The sequence below is a fragment of the Heteronotia binoei genome, chromosome 1, assembly GCF_032191835.1.
Source record: "Heteronotia binoei isolate CCM8104 ecotype False Entrance Well chromosome 1, APGP_CSIRO_Hbin_v1, whole genome shotgun sequence".
NCBI lineage: Eukaryota > Metazoa > Chordata > Lepidosauria > Squamata > Gekkonidae > Heteronotia > Heteronotia binoei.
The window spans coordinates 257,664,778-257,685,837 of NC_083223.1; the positions used below are offsets into that span (position 1 = coordinate 257,664,778).

General features: G+C 46.4%; 1 protein-coding gene across 1 annotated transcript in view; it reads left to right on the forward strand.

Moving 5' to 3' along the window:
- Window positions 1–19,734, forward strand: part of LOC132582474 (dapper 1-A-like) — a 32,551-nt gene extending 12,817 nt beyond the window's left edge. Inside the window, exons 2-4 of the mRNA XM_060254064.1 lie at window positions 10,132–10,420; window positions 12,703–12,945; window positions 16,936–19,734. Coding sequence (XP_060110047.1) covers window positions 10,132–10,420; window positions 12,703–12,945; window positions 16,936–18,395 — 1,992 coding nt within the window. The 3' untranslated portion in view covers window positions 18,396–19,734. The remainder of the gene's footprint in view (window positions 1–10,131; window positions 10,421–12,702; window positions 12,946–16,935) is intronic.
- The last annotated feature ends 1,326 nt before the right edge of the window (window positions 19,735–21,060 follow it).

Below are 21,060 nucleotides of genomic sequence, written 5' to 3' on the forward strand. Positions count from 1 at the left end.
CAGGATCTTCATTGCTGTCAGATGGCCATCTCGCCTCTGTACTGCAGCTTTACCACTCGACGCCACGGGGCTAACGTGGACTAAGTTGGACTAACTTGGTGCAATTCTGATGTGCTGTGTAGCTTTTGCAAAATGCCTGTCCTATGGAAAGGGCAGGCTAAAAATCGAATAAAATAAATAAAATGATGATGGTATTCCTATGGTCACGTTGTTCAAACAGTGGCTCTTGCGGGCAGCTGGTCGTTTTTGGTGCTGTCTGTTCTATAGAACGCATGAAGGTTCTTTATACTGTATCAAACCTTCTGTCTGCCAAGGCCAGTGTTGTCTGCTCCCTTGCCAGCAGCTCTCCCAAGGTCTCAGGCATTCACTGCTTGTTTCTTTCAACTGGAGATGCTGGGGACCAAACCTGGGACCTTCTGCATGCCAAACAGAGACTCTCCCACTAAACCAAAGCCCCCTCCCCCTGTATGATGTCTTTAAAAACAAAATGCCATCATGGTATAAACTTGACAGAATTTAAATCCCACCAGTGTGTTTGGGGTTCATGTCTTCTGAGGGAAGCTCAGGCTGCTGCTGGCACAGAAGTAAAACTGTCCTGGGTTGACAAAAGGCAGCGCTTGAAACAAAACACTGGAAATATTAGCTCAGGGCAGGGTGGGGGGCGGAGGCATGGCTGAACGGCTGCTTGGCTTCCTCACACAGGCGCAGCCCGCCGGCCACATGGCACGTGCGACTCCCCGGCTCTCTTGGCGCTTGAATGACTAACCGGGAGGCCCCCAAACAATGCCAACAGCTGCCTGGCTTAAGGAAAGAAAGAGCGGCCTAGAGAAAGGAGAGGCCCCGGGGTTCGTATTTCACTCCTGCTGGCTCAGCACATGGGCCTTTCTCCCCCCACTTCTTGCTCTTGTCGAAGCAGCTGCCTTAACTGGTTGTGGGGGGAAGGGAAAAGTCTCTATAGGCATGTTGTAACCACTGCCCCTTCACCACCCCGTGGAGATCAATAAATCTTGCAAGCCGGGAGCAGCCAAGCTGCTTCTTGGAGACCAGGTGCAGTTGAGAAGGAGAGGCGCTGGCCCGCGTGGAGATAAGCTTCGGCATGTTTACTCTCTGAAGTTCTGCAACCACTAATGCCTCGAATTTTGGTATCTCTTGACTGGCGGCATCTTTCTGCGGCTTAAGAGATCTGGATAGGTTTGGGGCTTGCTTCGACGCTGAATGCTTGCCAAAGCCCCTCAGTGTGAGCTCACCTCTCATAAAATCAGATTTGCTTGGGCTGGACTTCATTACCAAAACCGTATTGTTTATATAGGAAGACTAGAATAGCAGCAACCAGCGGAGCATGGATGATCACTGTGAGGTTTGGAATCCATCTCATATAACTTCCACTGGTGGCAGCACCTGGTACCCACCACAAAGAACCTTTTTGACTCGGGGGCCTGGAACAGATGCTGCCAGTAGTCAAACAGAGCTATGTGGTCCATTCTTACTGTTTCATAGTACTTTTTTACACTTTTTTCTGTCATCCTGATGCTCTAGCTTTCCCTCTCCCTGGGAAATCACTATGCTGATGTTGTTGTTCAGTCGCACAGTCAAGTCTGACTCTTTGGAATAGAACAGAGAGTGCTACAAGGGTGAAGTTTGTGGCTTGGCAGCTGGGGGATTTGCTGAAAACTTCTGAGTTCATGTGAAGGGCTGAAGGTGGATGTGATTGTTGATGATTGATTAGAGCGGCTGTGTTCCCCACCCTCTTTGCATTATTAAGCTGTGCCTTGCAAGAGGCGAGAGCCTTTGGCGTGAGCTAAAGGGCTCTTAGCCTGGCGGCTGTGTAAGGACCAGGAACCCAGATTCCTTGTGTTCCCAATAAGGTAAGTAGACTCTCCAGGCGGGGAGCCACATAAACAAACAGAGTTTAAAAGGGGACTGCCTATTTTTAAAAAGCTATCATGAAGGTAGAATGCCAGCAGGGGGGTGGGGGCTTTCCAGTGTTTTGCATTGAGTGTCACATGTATGACTGTCTGCCCACAGGACAGAAGTCTTGGGTGTGTGCTCGATGCAAGGAGCCCCTGGTCCTCAGGGAACGAGTACATACCCTTGAGGCTGAGGTGACTGATCTGGAGAAGCAGAGACAGTCAGTTAGGCACTCACAGAAGACTCTCGGGACGTGATAGATGAGCCCCGCTCTGAACGTGGCAGCCACGTTGCTGCCAGGGAGCATGAGGGTCGAGAGGGAACAGGGCACCGGGCTGAGGATAATGGGAATGCGCCCTCAGAAGGGACCTCTTCTTTGGTTGGTGAGGGGGAATCCTTTCGCGCCAAGGGACCATCCCTGGGCAGGGAGAGAGGGGGGGTCTTGGTAGTTGGTAATTCGATCCTTAGGCAAGTAGACAGCTGGGTGGCAAAACCGCGTACTGACCGTATGGTGACTTGCCTGCCTGGTCGAAGGTAGTGGACATTACGCGTGTCGTAGATAGGCTGATAGACAGTGCTGGGGAGGAGCCAGTGGTCGTGGTGCATGTTGGCACCAACGATGTGGGGAAATGCAGTCGTGAGGTCCTGGAGGAAAAATTTAGGCTGCTAGGCGGGAGACTTAAGGCCAGGACCTCCAAGGTAGCCTTCTCAGAAGTGCTTTTTGTTCCATGTGCAGGGCTGGAGAGACAGGCACAAATTAGAAGTCTCAATGTGTGGATGAGACGATGGTGTAAGGAGGAAGGGTTTAAGTTTGTTAGGCACTGGGATGCTTTCTGGAACAAGCGGGAGCTGTACAAAAGAGACGGTCTCCACTTGTCCCCCGATGGAACCAGGCTGCTGGCGCTTAAAATCAAAAAGACGGCAAAGCAGTTTTTAAACTAAATCTTGGGGCAAAGCCGACAGGAGATGAAATGTCTCTGGTTCAGGAGGACTCATCTCAAAGAGATGAAAGGTTAGCTGTTACTTTTCTACCGGGTAATGGATCAGAGTTGTCCACTGAGATGGTGACACACAGAATGGACTGCCTGCCAGAGTCTCGAGGCGGCAGGAGGAAGGTGGCGGGCCTAGCTTGCCTGGGAAATTATAGATGTTTGTACACAAATGCTGGAAGTCTTCAAAGTAAAATTGGTGAGTTGGAATGTTTAATGTTGGGAGAAAACATAGACATTGTGGGAATTTCAGAAACTTGGTGGAATGAGGAGAATCAGTGGGACACGGTGATTCCTGGAAATAAGTTATACTGGAAGGATAGGGAGGGAAGGGTTGGAGGTGGAGTGGCTCTGTATGTCAGAGAGGGCATACAGTCCAGTAAGACTGAGGTCAGAGAATTAGACTCCCTTCTAGAAATGCTTTGGGTTGAAATAGAGGGCCCAAAAGGCAATTTAACTATGGGAGTTTGTTATCACCCACCAAATTAAAAGATAGAGGATGACTATAATATGATGGAAGGCTTAAAGATGGTGGCTAGACTTAAAAACAGTGTCGTCATAGGTGATTTTAAGTTGTAAAAGGTAAGAAGGACTCCTTTAAGCAGTGGAAAGCTAGTCCAAGTGAAATTAATAAAAGGGAACACAGGCAGTGGCAAATCAAATGCAAGTGGCAAATCAAATGCAAGACTGTGATCAGGCAGGCAAAAAGGGTCTATGAGGAGCATATTGCAAAAAAACATAAAGACCAACAATAAAAATTTCTTCAAATATATTAGAAGCAGAAACCAGCCAAAGAGGCAGTGGGGACCTTGCATGACCAAGGAGTCAAAGGATTACTGAAGGAGGATAGGGAAAAGGTTGAGAAGCTGAATGCATTTTTTGCCTCCGTCTTCACTGTGGAAGATGAGAAGTGTTTGCCTGCTCCAGAACCACTTATATTGGAAGGGGTGTTGAAAGACCTGAGTCAGATTGAGGTGACAAGAGAGGAGGTCCTACAACTGATAGACGAATTAAAAACTAATAAGTCACCAGGTCCGGATGGCATACATCCAAGAGTTCTGAAAGAACTCAAAGCTGAACTTGTGGATCTTTTGACAAAAATATGTAATCTTTTGTTGAAATCTGCCTCCGTTCCTGAGGACTGGAAGGTAGCAAATGTCACCCCCATCTTTAAAAAGGGTTCCAGAGGAGATCCGGGTAACTACAGGCCAGTCAGTCTGGCTTCAATACCGGGAAAGTTGGTAGAAAGCATTATCAAGGACAGAATGAGTAGGCACATTGATGAACACAAGTTATTGAGGAAGTCTCAGCATGAGTTCTGTAAGGGAAGATCTTGCCTCACTAACCTGTTACATTTCTTTGAGGGGGTGAACAAACATGTGGACAAAGGAGACTCGATAGATATTGTTTACCTTGGCTTCCAGAAAGCTTTTGATAAAGTTCCTCATCAAAGGCTCCTTAGAAAGCTCGAGAGTCATGGAGTAAAAGGACAGGTCCTCTTGTGGATCAAAAACTGGCTAATTAATAGGAAGCAGAGAGTGAGTATAAATGGGCAGTCTTCGCAGTGGAGAACGGTAAGCAGTGGAGTGCCACAGGGCTCAGTACTGGGTCCCATGCTCTTTAACTTGTTCATAAATGATTTGGAGTTGAGAGTAGGCAGTGAAGTGGCCAAGTTTGCGGATGACACTAAATTGTTCAGGGTGGTGAGAACCAGAGAGGATTGTGAGGAACTCCAAAGGGATCTGTTGAGGCTGGGTGAGTGGGCGTCAACGTGGCAGATGATGTTCAGTGTGGCCAAGTGCAAAGTAATGCACATTGGGGCCAAGAATCCCAGCTACAAATACAAGTTGATGGGGTGTGAACTGGCGGAGACTGATCAAGAGAGAGATCTTGGGGTCATGGTAGATAACTCACTGAAAATGTCAAGACAGTGTGCGATTGCAATAAAAAAGGCCAACGCCATGCTGGGAATTATTAGGAAGGGAATTGAAAACAAATCAGCCAGTATCATAATGCCCCTGTATAAATCGATGGTGCGGTCTCATTTGGAATACTGTGTGCAATTCTGGTCACCGCACCTCAAAAAGGATATTATAGCATTGGAAAAAGTCCAGAAAAGGGCAACTAGAATGATTACAGGTTTGGAACACTTTCTCTATGAAGAAGGGTTAAAACGCTTGAGGCTCTTTAGCTTGGAGAAACGTTGACTGCGGGGTGACATGATAGAGGTTTACAAGATTGTGCATGGGATAGAGAAGGTAGAGAAAGAAGTACTTTTCTCCCTTTCTCACAATACAAGAACTCGTGGGCATTCAATGAAATTGCTGGGCAGTCGGGTTAGAATGGATGAAAGGAGGTACTTCTTCACCAAAAGGGTGATTAACATGTGGAATTCACTGCCACAGGAGGTGGTGGCAGCTACAAGCACAGCCAGCTTCAAGAGGGGGTTAGATAAAAATATGGAGCAGAGGTCCATCAGTGCTATTAGCCACAGTGTGTATATATATGTATACTGACTGATTTGATCTTCTGGCAGTCCAAGGGACTCTCAAGATTCTTCTCTAGCACCACATCTCAAAAGCATCTATTCTTCTGTGCTCGGCCTTCCTTATGGTCCAGCTGTCACATCCATACATTACTATTGGGAATACCATAACTTTGACTATACAGACTTTTGTTGGCAGGGTGATGTCTCTACTTTTTATTATACTGCCCAGGTTTGCCATAGCTGTCCTCCCAAAGAACAAGTGTCTTTTAATTTCATAGCTACAGTCACCATCTGCAGTGATCATAGATCCCAGAAATATGAAGTCTGTCACTACCCCTATGTCTTCCCCTTCTATTTGCCAAGGTGTGATGGGGCCAGATGCCATGATCTTAGGTTTTTTGATGCTGAGTTTCAAGCCTACTTTTGTGCTCTCCTCTTTCACCCTCAACAAGAGGTTCTTTAGGTCCTCCTCACTTTCTGCCGTTAGAGTGGTATCATGTGCATATCCAGGGTTTCTAGGTGAGGATATCCCAACATGGTACTCATGGGCCCCTTGGCCTCTCCTAGTACTTTCCCCTGATGCCCACCAAGCTTTTCAGAAAGTAAATGGTGTCTGGGGACTTTGGGGGTGGAGCCAGGAGCAAAGTTGTGACAAGCATATTTGAACTCCAAAAGGAGTTCTGGCCATCACATTTAAAGGGACCACACACCTTTCAAATGCCTTCCCTCCATTGGAAATAATGAAGGATAGAGGCACCTTCTTTTGGGGCTCATAAAATTGGACACCCTGGTCCAATCCTTTTGAAACTTGGAGGGTATTTTGGGGAGAGGCACTGGATGCCATGTTGAAAATGTGGTGCCTCCACCCCAAAAAACAGTCCCCCCAGATGCCCATTGATCAATTTTCCAGGAAGTGCCCAGCATAATTCCCCCCCCCCGCTTTCTGATGATCCTGAAGCGGGGGCTGGGCCTCCAAACTGAGGGATCCCCTTCCTCCAGCTGGAGATTGGCAGCCCTACTTGTGATGCAGAGGCCGGCAAAGGCAAACCACCTCTGAAAGGTCTCTTGCCTTCAAAAACAACCCTAGCTTGCCACCTAGTGGTACATAATGCTAAAAGAGCTAGAACTTCTGGCTACCAGATAATCTTAGGATCTCAGGGCTATACTACACCCACTGCCATACAATAATTAATTAATGGTTTGTATTGACAATAGCTTAAAACTCGGAATGTGGTTCACGTTTTCAAACACAGAAACAAACTATAAGTCATCTTTTGTTTTCTACATGCACAAACCTCTGGAAGTAGAATGATGGTACTGATTCTGGGTTGTCAATTTAGCAATCGCATCAAAACATACATAGTCCCAATAAGCACAGTTTGTAAGCCCCCTTTGAACCAGAGCTTTTGATTCTGGTGTACCAGCCATTTGCAAGTCGTGGTTGGTCTTTTGGGACACTGCCCCGGCCCTAACCATAAGCAACCCTGGCTACAGCTTGGTGGTACCTGAACTGAGGCTGTGTTTTGTTAGGCAATTTGACGCAGCCTCCTCATCTCAGTTGCTGACTGGTGTCACATGACTGTAAGGTATCTGTGTACTTGTTGGGCATAACCTATCCACTTTCTATACATGTGACTTCTGAATCAAGCCACAATGCCTCTGCTACAATCAGACTTTCTTAGCCATGATCATGTCACATCTTTTGCTTAAATCTTTATTCTGACTCCCCTTAACCCTGTCTCAACATTAAGCTTCTAGTCTGGTGGACTAGAACTTTTAAAGGCTCTGCACTCACCTTGCCTCATCTGTGATTTTTCTTGTCTTCCATCCTCTTTTCTGTGCAGGCTCAGCTGTCTTTAGCACAGAACTACCCGTAAAATTAGGACTGCTGAATTCAATTCAATTCAAGAAATATCTGGGGACTTTGGGGGGTGGAGCCAGGAGACATTGGGGTGGAGCCAGGAGCAAAGTTGTGACAAGCATAATTGAATTCAAAGGGGAGTTCTGCCATCACATTTAAAGGGACCACACACCTTTTAAACGCCTTCCCTCCGTTGGAAATAATGAAGGATGGGGCACCTTCTTTGGAGATTCATAGAGTTGGATCCCCTAGTCCAATCCTTTTGAAACTTGGAGGGTCTTTCAGGAAGAAGCACTGGATGCTATGCTGAAAATTTGGTGCCTCTACCTCAAAAACAGCAAACCCCCCCCCCCAGAGCCCCAGATAACCATGGATCAATTCTCCATTATACCCTACAGGAATTGGTCTCCATAGAGAATAATGGAGTGCCCAGCAGACATTTCCCTCCCCCCCTTGCTTTTTTTTGAGGGCCTCCAAACTGGGAGATCCCCTGCCCCCACATGGGTATTGGCAACCCTACATAAAATAGATCCAGCTAGAACGAAATATTTTAAATCTCTAGTGATTTTAAGTGGAAGAGATTTGTATGGTTGTGTTTACTCAGAAGTAAGTTCTACAATATGATGTCCAAAGGAAGTGTGCATAGGACTAGAGATGTAACATTTCTGGACATTCTGAAGCCCAGGGGGAAAAGTGGGCATTTGTAGAAAAATGGAAACTTTTGGGGGGAAATTAAATATACACAATACTTATTATCCTATCAAACCTAAATTTCTATTACTGAAATTAATGAAAATTGAAAACTCACTTTATTTTCTAGTCTGCGTCAAGGGGGATTACAAAATTAAAATTTAAAAATACAATTGAAGCAGTATAATACTTAAAATAAGGAAAGGAAAGGTCCCCTGTGCAAGCACCAGTCGTTTCTGACTCTGGGGTGATGCTGCTTTTACAACGTTTTCACGGCAGACTTTTTATGGGGTGGTTTGCCATTGCCTTCCCCAGTCATCTACACTTCCCCCCCAGCAAGCTTGGAAGGATGGAAGGCCGAGTCAACTTCGAGCCAGCTACCTGAAAACCCAGCTTCCACCGGGGATCAAACTCAGGTCATGAGCAGAGCTTAGGACTGCAGTACTGCAGCTTTAACACTCTGCGCCATGGGGCTCTTCAATTTACAATAAAAAACGTGGTAAAAAACTGGATTGTGTAATTAGAGAACAATACAATAAAATTGTATTTCAGAATTAGGGGGATGTACGATAGGGGACAGCCCCATGACACAGAGTGGTAAAGCTGCAGTACTGCAGTCCTAAACTCTGCTCACGATCTGAGTTCGATCCTGGCGGAAGCTGGGTGTTCAGGTAGCTGGCTCAAGGTTGACTCAGCCTTCCATCCTTCTGAGGTTGGTAAAATGAGTACCCAGCTTGCTGGGGGGAAAGTGTAGATGACTGGGGAAGTAAATGGCAAACCACCCCATTAAAAAGTCTGCCGTGAAAATGTCGTGATGCGACGTCACCCCAGAGTCGGAAATGACTGGTGCTTGCACAGTGGACTACCTTTATCTTTTTAACCTTTTTACAATAGAGGAAGTGCAATAAACACAGGATAATGTACACACTAAACAATGCTGTCAGTGTTAGGTACTGCAACTGCATGATCTGGGAGGGAAAGGGTTAAGAGAATTATCTTCCTCAGGTACCCTGAGCAGTCCTGCTCCCACCCCGCATTGGTTAGATATTGAGCCTCTTTGGACCCTTGCTTGCCTTCCATTTCATCTTATATAAGACCTCTCTTCTTCTTCTCTCTCTCACCCGGGCTTGGAGCTGTAACAAGTTAATTTTTTTGAAGTTAATCTGTTCACAATAAGTTAAATGTGTCCCTATATGAATACGTCATGTAAGATGTGCTTCTATTTCTGTAAGTAAAAATTCTCTCGTTACCACTGGAGTTATAATATCTTTGTCATTTGTTGAAACAGCATTTCCCCTTTAAGTGGGAAGCGTGAAGGATTGGGGATACTAGGTAAAGCCTCTGTGCTTTTAAGGCAATTGATTTTTTACATTTAACCCAGCAATCAGAACTACCTAAAATGTTCCTCAGAAATTAAAACAACCACTTGATCCCACACCTCCCTGAACAATTCCATTTTTGACTGAGACTGAGAGGTGATACGATAATTATCTTCAAGTACTTGAAGGGCTGTCATATAGAGGTTGAAACTGAATCAAAAGAATTTTCAGCTAAACATTAGGAAGAACTTCCTGACTGAGCGGTTCCTCAGTGGAACAGGCTTCCTTGGGAGGTGGTGGGCTGGAAGTTTTTAAACAGAGGCTAGATGGACATCTGACAGCAATGCTGATTCTATGAACTTAGCAGGAGGTACTTCTGAGCTATCTGCATTGTGCAGGGGGGTTGGATTGGATACCCTGGAGGTCCCTTCCAACTTTATAATTCCATGATTTTATACTTTCTGCTGATAAAAGTGTGCAGAGCTTTCCTGACCTGGGCATGAGGGCCATCCCATCATGTGAAGGCAGGGCCGGCTTGCCCACTAGGCACCGGGGAAGGAAGGCTAGCAGTGGCCGGAGGGGGAAGGGCTGTGGAAGCTGCAGGGGGAAGCAACGGCGGTGGGCAAGGAGCCTGCCTGTGGTGCCAGAGGCTCTAGAGCCAGCACTGTGTGGAGGCCATGACAGAGGAAGCTTAGGGTATTAGGCAGCTCTTGATCTTACCCATTGGCAAAGTGGCCACTTCATAAGGCTTTGCAAGGATGGAGGAGGCTGTCCCAGTGAAGCATGCCTGAGTCAGTAGCACAGAACTTAGATCCCCCTGGCCTTTCCTTACCCCTCCATCTGATGCAGAGTTTGCTTGTGTGATCCTGCCCACAGAAAGACGGAAGCCTCCTGGGCAACAGTGACCTGCCGCCTGCAGTGAAGCTGGACCGCAGCAAATCTGAGGACCTTCTCGGGACTCCCAAGAAACCTCGCATCTCCTACAGCTCATCGGAGAACATTGAGGTGGCTTCTGGAGCTCTCCGTGTTAATGCAGGAATGAGATCTGATGCAGGCTGCCTCGGGTTACGGATGGTCAGTGAACAGCTTCTCTTCCCCAAGAAAGCCGGAGTCAACCGAGGAGATGCCCAGGAGATCATGGAGGCAGACTCTCGGCCCAGCTCAGGTATGTTTGCTGCAGGCTTGGAATCCAGTGGCCCAAGGGATAACTTTCTTAGAGCAGGCTTAGAATGATGGCACCTGGGTTTTTGTGGCCCCTGTGTGACACAGAGTGTTGAACTAGATGGGCCATTGGCCTGATCCAACATGGCTTCTCTTATGTTCTTATGATGTAGATGCAGGAGTCTCGGTTCTGAATTTGGGTCCTGGGTAGTTCAGCAGTGGAATTGGCTGCCTAGGGAGGTGGTGAGCTCCCCGTTAGTGGCAGTCTTCAAGCAGCAGCTGGCTGATCCCACACTGAACAAGGGGTTGGATTAGATGGCCTCTATGGCCCCTTCAAACTCTATTAGTATAGTGGTTTGGTGTGGTGGTTAAGTGTGCGGACTCCTATCTGGGAGAACCGGGTTTGATTCCCCACTCCTTCACTTGCAGCTGCTGGAATGGTCTTGGGTCAGAGTTGTCCTTGAAAGGGCAGCCTCTGTGAGAGCTCTCTCAGCCCCACCCACCTCACAGGGTATCTTCTTCTATGAGTTTTGCTTTTTGGAGCTCAAAAAAATTGTTGGTTTTAAATTTGTGCATGCAATTTATTTTTCCCCTCTTATGCACTCCAATTGCTACCCGCTGCTGCTGCTGCTTCAATTCTTCTTCTTCATCTTCTTCTTCATCTTCATCATCTTCATCTTCTTCTTCATCTTCTTCATCTTCTTCTTCTTCATCTTCTTCTTCATCATTATTATTATTACCGTTGTTGTTACCATTGTTGTTGTTGTTGCTATGCTTTTAAAGTGCTTTGCATGTGTTGTCTTGTAATCCTTCCATTGATCCTGTCAGAGTTACGGCACGCTAGTGGAGCATCTGCTTTGGATGCAGAATGTCTAAAGTTCAATCCCCAGCACCTCCAGTTACAAAGATCAGGAAGGAGGTGATATAAAAGACTTCCTCTTAAGATCCTGAAGAGCCATTGCCAGTCAGCAGAGACAACATGGGCCTTGACAGACCAACCTTTATAGACAGCTTGGTGTGTGAGAAAGGGCAACATTGTTGTCCCCATAATGCTGAAGAGGGGTTGATGCTGAGAAGGCGTGGCTTGCATAGCTGCTTTGGACCACTTTAAGGAGAAAAGCTGGATAGAAAAACTTAAATCAAAATGAGGCCCCCAAAATGAGACCACCAAGTCCATTCCTGTTGAGATATGAACCAGGCATAAGAACATAAGAGAAGCTACGCTGCTAGGCAATTCCACCAGAAGGATCACCAACAAATAAATTGTATATTTTGTATAGCACCAATACATTGTTTTAAATTATAATTGTTTGTCCTATTGTTTTATACCTGAAATTGAGATGTTGGTTTTATTATGATTGTTAGCTGCCCTGAGTCTGTTTGCAATGGACGGGATATAAATCGAAAGTAAATAAATAAATGTTGGATCAGGCCAATGGCCCATCCAGTCCAACACTGTGTCACACAGTGGCCAAAAAAAACAAGTGCCATCAGGAGGTCCATCAGTGGGGCTAGAAGGCCTCCCACTGTGCCCCCCCCTGAGCACCAAGAATACAGAGCATCACTGCCCCAGACAAAGAGTTCCAACAATACGCTGTGGCTAATAGCCACTGATGGACCTCTGCTCCATATGTTTATCCAATCCCCTCTTGAAGCTGTCTATGCTTGTAGCCACCACCACCTCCTGTGGCAGTGAATTCCATGTGTTAATCCCCCAACTGCTCAGCAATTTCATTGAGTGCCCACAAGTTCATGCATTGTGAGAAAGGGAGAAAAGTCCTTCTTTCTCTACCTTCTCTATCCCATGCATAATCTTGTAAACCTCTATCATGTCACCCCACAGTCAACGTTTCGCCAAGCTAAAGAGCCCTAAGAGTTTTAACCTTTCTTCATAGGGAAAGGGTTCCAACCCTTTAATCATTCTAGTTGCCCTTTTCTGGACTTTTTCCAATGCTATAATATCTTTTTTGAGGTGTGGTGACCAGAATTGTACACAGTACTCCAAATGAGGCCGCGCATTCCTGATTAGGAGATCTTGGCCACTGTGCCATGCCTTCTGTCTGGTGCAGTAGTAGTTGGATCATGACAAGCCACATACCTCTTCCTTTCTTTGTTCCCAGCATCCTATATTCAGAGGTAGATTGCTCCTGCAATTGGAGATTAGATTTCACTGCCGTGGCTAAATTGTCATTAGTCGACAACTGCCTAATCCTTGTCTTCTAAAGACCATCCGATCTAGGTTCCACATCACTTTAGCTTGTCATCCTGCCTCTCCACCATTTTCAGGGTTTTACGAGACCAGCGAGATGGGCTCCCTCTCAGATTCCTGCGCCTCTGTGCACAGCGACGGGCCTGGGGATTCTCGCTGCAGTGTCGGCTCCCTCTCTCAACTGCCAGGCCTGCGGGAAAGCAACTTTGTCCGGCCACGTTCTACAGATGAGGCTGCCGTTCGTCTCCTGGACCTCCAACTGCAGAGATTCACATTGGCAAATGCTCCTGGTGCTGACAGTAGAAGACCCGTCTCGACAGGTGAGGTCATGTTTGCATAAACGGCTAGTTTAGCTGTCCAACTCTTCAGTCCCTTTCGACCTCTGCTGTGTTCTTGTTAAAAGAGGAGTTAAGACATGAGCAATGTTCCCTCTAAGCTGCAGAGTCTTGTAAGCAAAAATTCTACTTTGTGCGCTACTGGTATTAAAGTTGTGAGCTAATGGCATTAAAGTTGTGAGCTACTGCATAAATTATTGTGCTCTGGGGCCATTTTTCCTGAGCTAAGACAAAAATGTGTGAGCTGGAGGCTAAAAATCTGTGAGCTAGCTCACGCTAAATCAGCTTGGAGGGAACACTGGGCATGAGGCATGAAAAACAGTACAGACTTTTGTTAAGCAGGAACATAACTAGGGTTCTGCATGAGCCGTGATTCTTTGAGAATGCAGGGAGAAAACAGAATGAGGCCACCAAGTCAATTATATTTCACCTTGGGCTTCAATTACCAAACAGGCTCAGGTTGCCAGTTATTGTGGCTGCTGAAATATTTCTTGAAAGATGTCCTCAGTGTTGTGCCCCTGGGTACCATGGCACCTAGCAAGTGTTTTTAGGACTTTTGTCCAGGCTGGCTTCTGATTGGCCCTGGGATATCATATTGGCTGCACAGATTCAAAAATAAGCTGCCACCATAACACAAAGATCTTCATTGCATGACTGAAGGTAAGCTGTGTGTGGGCGAGGAAACACTTTGTGTTCCTTTAAAAACACATACCGTTAAGGGCAGCTTTAAAAACACATATCGTTAAGGGCAGCTTCTGCCTGAAATGTTGAAGAGTTAGTTACCTTTATTCATAACACTAATAGAACATAAGAAGAGCTCTGCTGGATCAGACCAGTGGTCCAGCATCCAGTTTCACGCAGTGGCCAACCAGTTTCTCTGGACAACCAACAACAGGGAACAGAGGCTGATGTTGCCTCCTGGCACTGGGATTCAGAGGATTAATTAATGCCTCTGAATGTGGAAATTCCCCAGTTACCATGGCTAGTAGCCATTCATAGATTTATCGTCCATGAATCTAAGAACATAAGAGAAGCCATGTTGGATCAGGCCAACGGCCCATCAAGTCCAACACTCTGTGTCACATAGTGGCAAAAAATTTTATATACACACATACACTGTGGCTAATAGCCACTGATGGACCTGTGCTCCATATTTTTATCTAAACCCTTCTTGAAGGTGGCTATACTTGTGGCCGCCACCACCTCCTGTGGCAGTGAATTCCACATGTTAATCACCCTTTGGGTGAAGAAGTACTTCCTTTTATCCGTTTTAACCTGTCTGCTCAGCAATTTCATTGAATGTCCACGAGTTCTTGTATTGTGAGAAAGGGAGAAAAGTACTTCTTTCTCTACTTTCTCCATCCCATGCATTATCTTGTAAACCTCTATCATGTCACCCCGCAGTCGACGTTTCTCCAAGCTAAAGAGTCCCAAGCGTTTCAACCTTTCTTCATAGGGAAAGTGCTCCAGCCCTTTAATCATTCTAGTTGCCCTTCTCTGGACTTTCTCCAGTGCTATAATATCCTTTTTGAGATGCGGCAACCAGAACTGCACACAGTACTCCAAATGAGACCGCACCATCGATTTATACAGGGGCATTATGATACTGGCTGATTTGTTTTCAATTCCCTTCCTAATAATTCCCAGCATGGCGTTGGCCTTTTTTATTGCAAACGCACACTGTCTTGACATTTTCAGTGAGTTATCTACCACGACCCCAAGATCTCTCTCTTGGTCAGTCTCTGCCAGTTCACACCCCATCAATCTATCTAATTCCATTTTTAAAACTGTTTATTCCTGTGGCCATCACTGCATCCTCTGGCAGCAAATTCCGCATTTTAGTCACTCTTTGTGTAAAGTAGTATTTCCTTTTGTCTGCTTTGAACCTACTGCCCATCGTTGGATGAGTTATAGTATTTTGAGAGAGGGAGATTAATGTCTCTTTGTAAACTCTCCCTACCCCTGTGCATAGTTTTATAAACCACTATCTGTTGCCCAGGGCTGAATCTGGGGGGGTGGGGGCAGAGGGGGGGTGCTTGCCCTGGGCAGCAACAGAGGGGGGGGGCGCCAAATTAGGCATGGAGTCCATTCTGTTATATGGGCCCATAAGATAGAATGGGTCCCTAAGGGGGCGTAATTTTTTAGTTTTGCCCCCCCTTAAAAAACATATAGATCTGGTCCCGCTGTCCCCCTTCACTTATCTCTTTTCTAAACTGAAAAGTTCCAGACTCTTCAGCCTTTCCTCATAAGGAAGGTGCCCCAACCCCCGAATCATCTTGGTTGCCCTCCTCTGTACTTTTTCCAGCTCCACAATGTCCTTTGGAGATAACGGTGACCAGAACTGTAGGAACTCTTCAACACAGGATGGCAGGGACAGTCACGAAATGGTTGTGACAAAATGTCAGGGAGTAAATGCTATGAACAAACTCACTCTCAGACATTTTGTGGCAACCATCTTGTGGTTGTCCCCCTCCCCCACGTGTCAGAATTCCAAGTTGCCTTGCAAGCACAAAAAGGTTGGGGGATCTCAGGTGTAGACACTCTGTTAAAAGGAAGTCCTCACATCTCTTTGGTCACAGCTAATAAGGAAGATACAGGGATTGGGTTACTGTTCTGGGCCCTCCCAGACAGACCCTAACCAGAGTGGTGGCAGCCAATAGAAGGCCCTTCCTGGTCCTCTGCTGTGTGACATTAAGTCACAGCTGACTTATGGCAACCTTGTGGGGTTTTCAAGGCAAGAGACATTTAGAGGCAGTTTCCATTGCTTGCCTTTGCATAGCAACTCTGGTATTCCCTGGTGGTCTCCCATCCAAATACAAACCAGCGCAGACTCTGCTTAGCTTTCATGATCTGATGAGATTACTCTTACCTTGACAAATTTCAGTCCTCCAGAGTGATTCTCCCAAAAGCCCTTGTCGTGTTCTGCACCCTGGACAGTTCCCAGCAGATATCTTCATTTGTTTGGACTGAGCTGACTGGTTTTGTTGATTACTTGGTATTGTTGATTACTTGGTATGCTGCTCCGTTGCCAGTGTAATATATTTATACTTGTAGCCACTTTAAACAAACTTGGAAAAGTGGAATATAAATTTTAAGCGAGTTATAATAGCTAGGACAATACATCTCTTTTTGGTTTTAGGGGGCGTGTTTTCAATATCTTCTTAAATTCATAAAGCCAAGTGGATGCTTCTATATTTGTTCTCTGCTCCATATAAGTTTGAGGAACTTGGAAAACTGATGTCTTGCATTTGATAAGCACTTGGCAAATTGACCTCGCAAATCCATACAGAGAGACTTTCATTATTACAGAGAGACTTTTTTGTATGAAAATTCTACAAACGTATTTACTATAACATATGGATTTTTGGATTTTGCAGTGAACTTTTAATGGAATTTTATATAAGAAGTATATGATCTATATTCAGTGGTATTCAGGCTACTTTCGCATAACCTTCTCCCATTTGTTTTCTCCCAGGTAGGGTTTTAACAGCTGTGCATCAAGGCAGGTGAAGCTTTTTCTGCTGAAGGGATTCATTGATGGAATGGGGAAGAATTAGAGTCTCTGTTATTAGAATTAGAGAGCCAGTTTGGTGTAGTGGTTAAGTGTGTGGACTCTTATCTGGGAGAACCAGGTTTGATTCCCCACTCCTCCACTTGCATCTGCTGGAATGGCCTTGGGTCAGCCATAGCTCTGGCAAGAGTTGTCCTTGAAAGGACAGCTTTCATGAGAGCTCTCTCAGCCTCACCCACCTCACAGGGTGTCTGTTGTGGGGGGAGAAGGTATAGGAGATTGTAAACTGCTCTGAGTCTCTGATTCAGAGAGAAGGGCGGGGTATAAATTTGCAGTCTTCTCCTTCTGTTTAATTTCTCCTCTCTTATCCATTGCTTTGATTCTGAAGCTGGAGCTGGTTTGTGTGCGTTGTTCATTCTCAAGTTCTTGTCCTCACGGCTTCTTTTCATTTCCTTTGCTTGCAGGTGACCTTGAGTTCCTCTTGGGGCTTGGAGATTTGTCCCTGCCACTCTCAAAGAACCCAAGCCTTCAGCTGCTGCAGTACAAGTCAGACCTTGTCTCTCGGAACACCAATGAAATCTACCATTACCCCAGCCCTTTGCATGCGGTGGCTTTGCAGAGTCCTCTTTTCACCAGCAGCCTCTCCCAGAGCTCTTCTCAGGAAGAACTTGATGAGGGCCCCACAGAGCTTGCAGGGGTCAGCTCCCCAGAAAGTGCACCCCCTTCCTCCCCACAGCAGCAGAGGGCGCAGCTGGATCGCTACATTGCCAAGTTGGTGTTGCGGTACAAGTGCCGTTCAGCGGTGAATAGGACAGAAGTGGGATTCTTCGCTGGAAACCAGAAGAGTTTGTCCATGTTGTCTGTCTGCAGTTCCATGCTGGGTGCCAGCCAATTCCTCGCCTCGGTACCAGGGTGGAAGATCCGGCGGCGTATCTCTACCTGCTCCCACTTTCGCTCACCAGAAGGCTCAGAGGGGGCACGAGATTCTCAAGTCTTGGATGGCCAAGGAGACTTCGCCATGTTTCCAGAGATCAGCTCCATCCAGTCTAGCACCACCAACCTCTCCAAGGCTAGCGAGCCTTCAGTAATGTCCCTCCCTGATCCTCTCCCACTGTACCGGGAGCCATCTCTAGCCTCCTGTCCAAAGAAGCTGCCTGGTGGATCAGAAAGAGGGGTCCTCAATTGGGTTGACCGTACCCAACGTTACATCGTGCAAGTGGAGTCTCCTGCCCGGAAAGTTCTGTCGTTACCCCCAGCTGCTGTGGACTTGGACAAACTATACAAAGGTAAGCATGCTTCCCGGGAATTGGTGAAGACAGCGGAGAAGCTGGAGAAACATACAGAAAGAAGCTGGTTAAACCCTCGGGAACTGCTGCGCAAGTTTAGCCTCCGTCGTAAGCCATCCAATCGGGTAGGAAGCAGGGCCCGGGCCAGCTCAGAGATCAATGTCCATGCAGCAGCAGGGCTGGTATGCCACAGCGACTCTCAAGTCGGCAAAAGCAAAGTGGTCAAGACAAAATGGGCGTCTGTCCTAGAGATTTCCAACAAGGCCCCAGGGCGGCATCGGCTGAAAGCTGGTGTCTTTCACCCACCTCATCCGCTGAACCGTCATCTTGCCTTCTCTGCCGATTCTCCAGCATCCCTTTGCTTCCTGGGGAGTAGTCACCTGGACCTGCCGCCACGGCAGCGGGCTGGATTTGCTGGCAGTGGCTCTGGTCTTGGCGAGGCAGATGCCACAAGCGCCATCAGCCTGAATGGCGACTGGATCCTCCATCACCTTGGCGACAGATGGCCCCATGGTTCTGCCACCTTAGACTCCACCGACCTGCCAGTAGGCAGCTTCAAGCTTCGCCGCAGTCGCTCCTTTAAGGAGCTCAAGCGAATGATGTCCCGATCCATCAAAGGTGCCAGAGTCCCCAAGTGATCTCTTTGCCATTCAATAATGCTACAGTGAGGTTGGAAGATTGGGTGGGATGTGGTTGTTTCTTATCCTGTTACGGGATTCTAGTTGATGCTCCTGAAAAGACATCTTGTTTACTGTCACCTGGCAAAAGTTCTCCTTGACTTGGACAAATGGAGCTGCCATTTGGGCTGCTTCCTCTCACCCAACGCACAGATTCTTGTATCTCCTCCCTTCTTTCAGCTGCGTATGGCCTTCTTTCTGCTGCATATGTTCTTGCATTCAGACCTTGATTCTGGTACACCTGGACACTTGACTGGCCTTAACAACTGTGAAAGTGGACCAAAAGGATTCTCAATGGAAGGGGGAAGGTCTTGTGACAGCCCTCTCTCTTAACCTTTCCTCCTACAGTGTTTTCATGTGTTTGCAGCGTAACACAGAGGGGCAGACAGAGACTAGCGCAGCTACGCCTGTTTCCCTTGTTCTTTCCTACAGTTATTTTCCTAAAAAGTTACTCTTTCTGATGGTGGAAGAAGGGCCGAGGCCTACACAATTTGTAATCGACGAAGCACAACAAAGGGTCTCCCTCCCTCCACTCCTAGTCCAGGAAAGTTAGCAAAAACAGATTTATCAAATGTCCAGCCAGCCAATGTACATGGTGGGCATTGGGCCACGTTTGACTTTGTGATTTGCAGATTGTGTAAGCCCTGATAGTCATTTCAAAGAATGTACATTTTGTTCTGGAAACTTTGTGGGCGTTCAGTGTCTTGGCTTCCTGACTGGTGCTTCAGGCCTGAAATCCATGGGGCCTTTTTCTTGTGCTGGTAAAATACCTCCCTTTTCCAATATGAGTATTAATTTGTGTTAGAAAAGCAACCTCTTAACTGGCCCTTGTGAAAAGTGGCTTTTTTTTTTTTTTTTGCTTTTCCTACTTCAGCCTTCAATGGGCTTCATCAAGGAACAACCAAACATCTTTTGAAAACTTTATCTTTGGTACTCAAACCATATTTAAAGGAAAGGGATGCTAGATTACCTAAATCCTTATAGCACAAAGCACCAGCTTAACTTTTGTTAAAAAAAAATAATAATTCTCTTGCTGTCTAAAACTGTGAACCTCAATTTTTTTCTAAATGTAAATGAGATACTGCTGAGGTTAGACTCTTTTTTTTTTTTTTTAAACCTGGTGTTTCTCCCTCATTGCTTTGAGAAACTGCTGGGAATGCTAACAGTGGGAGATTTAAGCCCTCAGTGTAATGATGTTTCCAAATGGTGGATTTCTTTTCAGGTGCCATTTAAAGTCCACACCTGAACACCAGGGCTTTGTGTATTGTGAGCAATAAATAAAAATTCTGTGTTGCAGTAATCCACTTTTTGTGACAACTACTTGCTGAATTTGAAGAAATTTAGGTGCTAATGTTTTCAGTGGAAGTCCGACAAAAATTACAGCCCAATCTGAGGCTAATGTTTAAGGTGGAAGACACAGCCTTAGATTAGTAAAGGGCAGCCTGGGCCCATCAGAATTTCTCACAGTATGCAGCCAGTCTACCCCTGGTAAGGAACGTTTTTTAAACCACCACTGTAGACATCACAGGATTATAGTCTAGCTAGATCAGTGGCCCCTATTGTGGTACCTGCTAATACCTTTCCTGATGCTTGCCAAGTGTTTTTAGAAAGCGGCTGTGGCCAGTTGTGGCTTTTGCCCCCACAGTGCTGGTTGGTCACAGTAGATTTGATTGGCTGCTCCAGAAGACCAAGAGAAAAATACAGAGCGAGCCAGAAGATAACTTGATGATTTGAAAAAAACATCTGCATGAGAAAACACTGAGGTCAATGAGGAAGGCACAAGCATCTCCACCCTCTTAGGCTGAAGCGGGAGTTTGAGCTAATGTATATTTTATTTGGTTTGTACTGAAGATTTTTTAAACATTGCTTTGGCAGGAGCTGTCACCACAGCACAAGGATCTTCACTGTGTGGCTGAAGTTAAGCTACAGCTTAACTTTGTGGATGGTTTTTGCCTCCTGCGGTAGCAGTTTTGTGGCTGTATCACCACACTGTATCAGAATTCCAAAAGTGAGCCCTGACCTTGATAGCCCAAGCAAGCTCGATCTTGTTAGATCTCAGAAGCTAAGCAGGGTCGCCTCTGGCAAGTACTTCTATGGGAGACCTTCTTGGAATACCAGAGGCAGGGGCAGGCTTTATTGGACATATGAAGCTGCCTTATACTGAATCAGACCCTTGGTCCATCAAAGTCAGTATTGTCTACTCAGACTGGCAGCAGCTCTCCAGGGTCTCGAGCTGAGGTTTTTCACACCTATTTGCTTGGACCCTTTTTTGGAGATGCCAGGGATTGAACCTGGGACCTTCTGCTTACCAAGCAGATGCTCTACCACTGAGCCACCGTCCCTCCCTCTGTGAATATCCTCCATACCCCCAGTAGGGATCAGTCACCAGAGGTCACCACGATTTCCACGTGCATGCACCTGGAGAAAAAAAAAATTCCACCAGCACCCGCCAGCTCAAAAAAAGGGGTAGAGTTTTGGTATTGGAGAAAGTGTGGGGGTAAACTTCGCACAGAATGTAGTGGAGAAGGATCTTTTCACACACCCAGTCAATAGGATACCCTGGAAGTGTTCAACCGTGCTTCAGTGTGCTTGCTCGCAAAGATGGCTAGCATTGAGTATTGTTCGA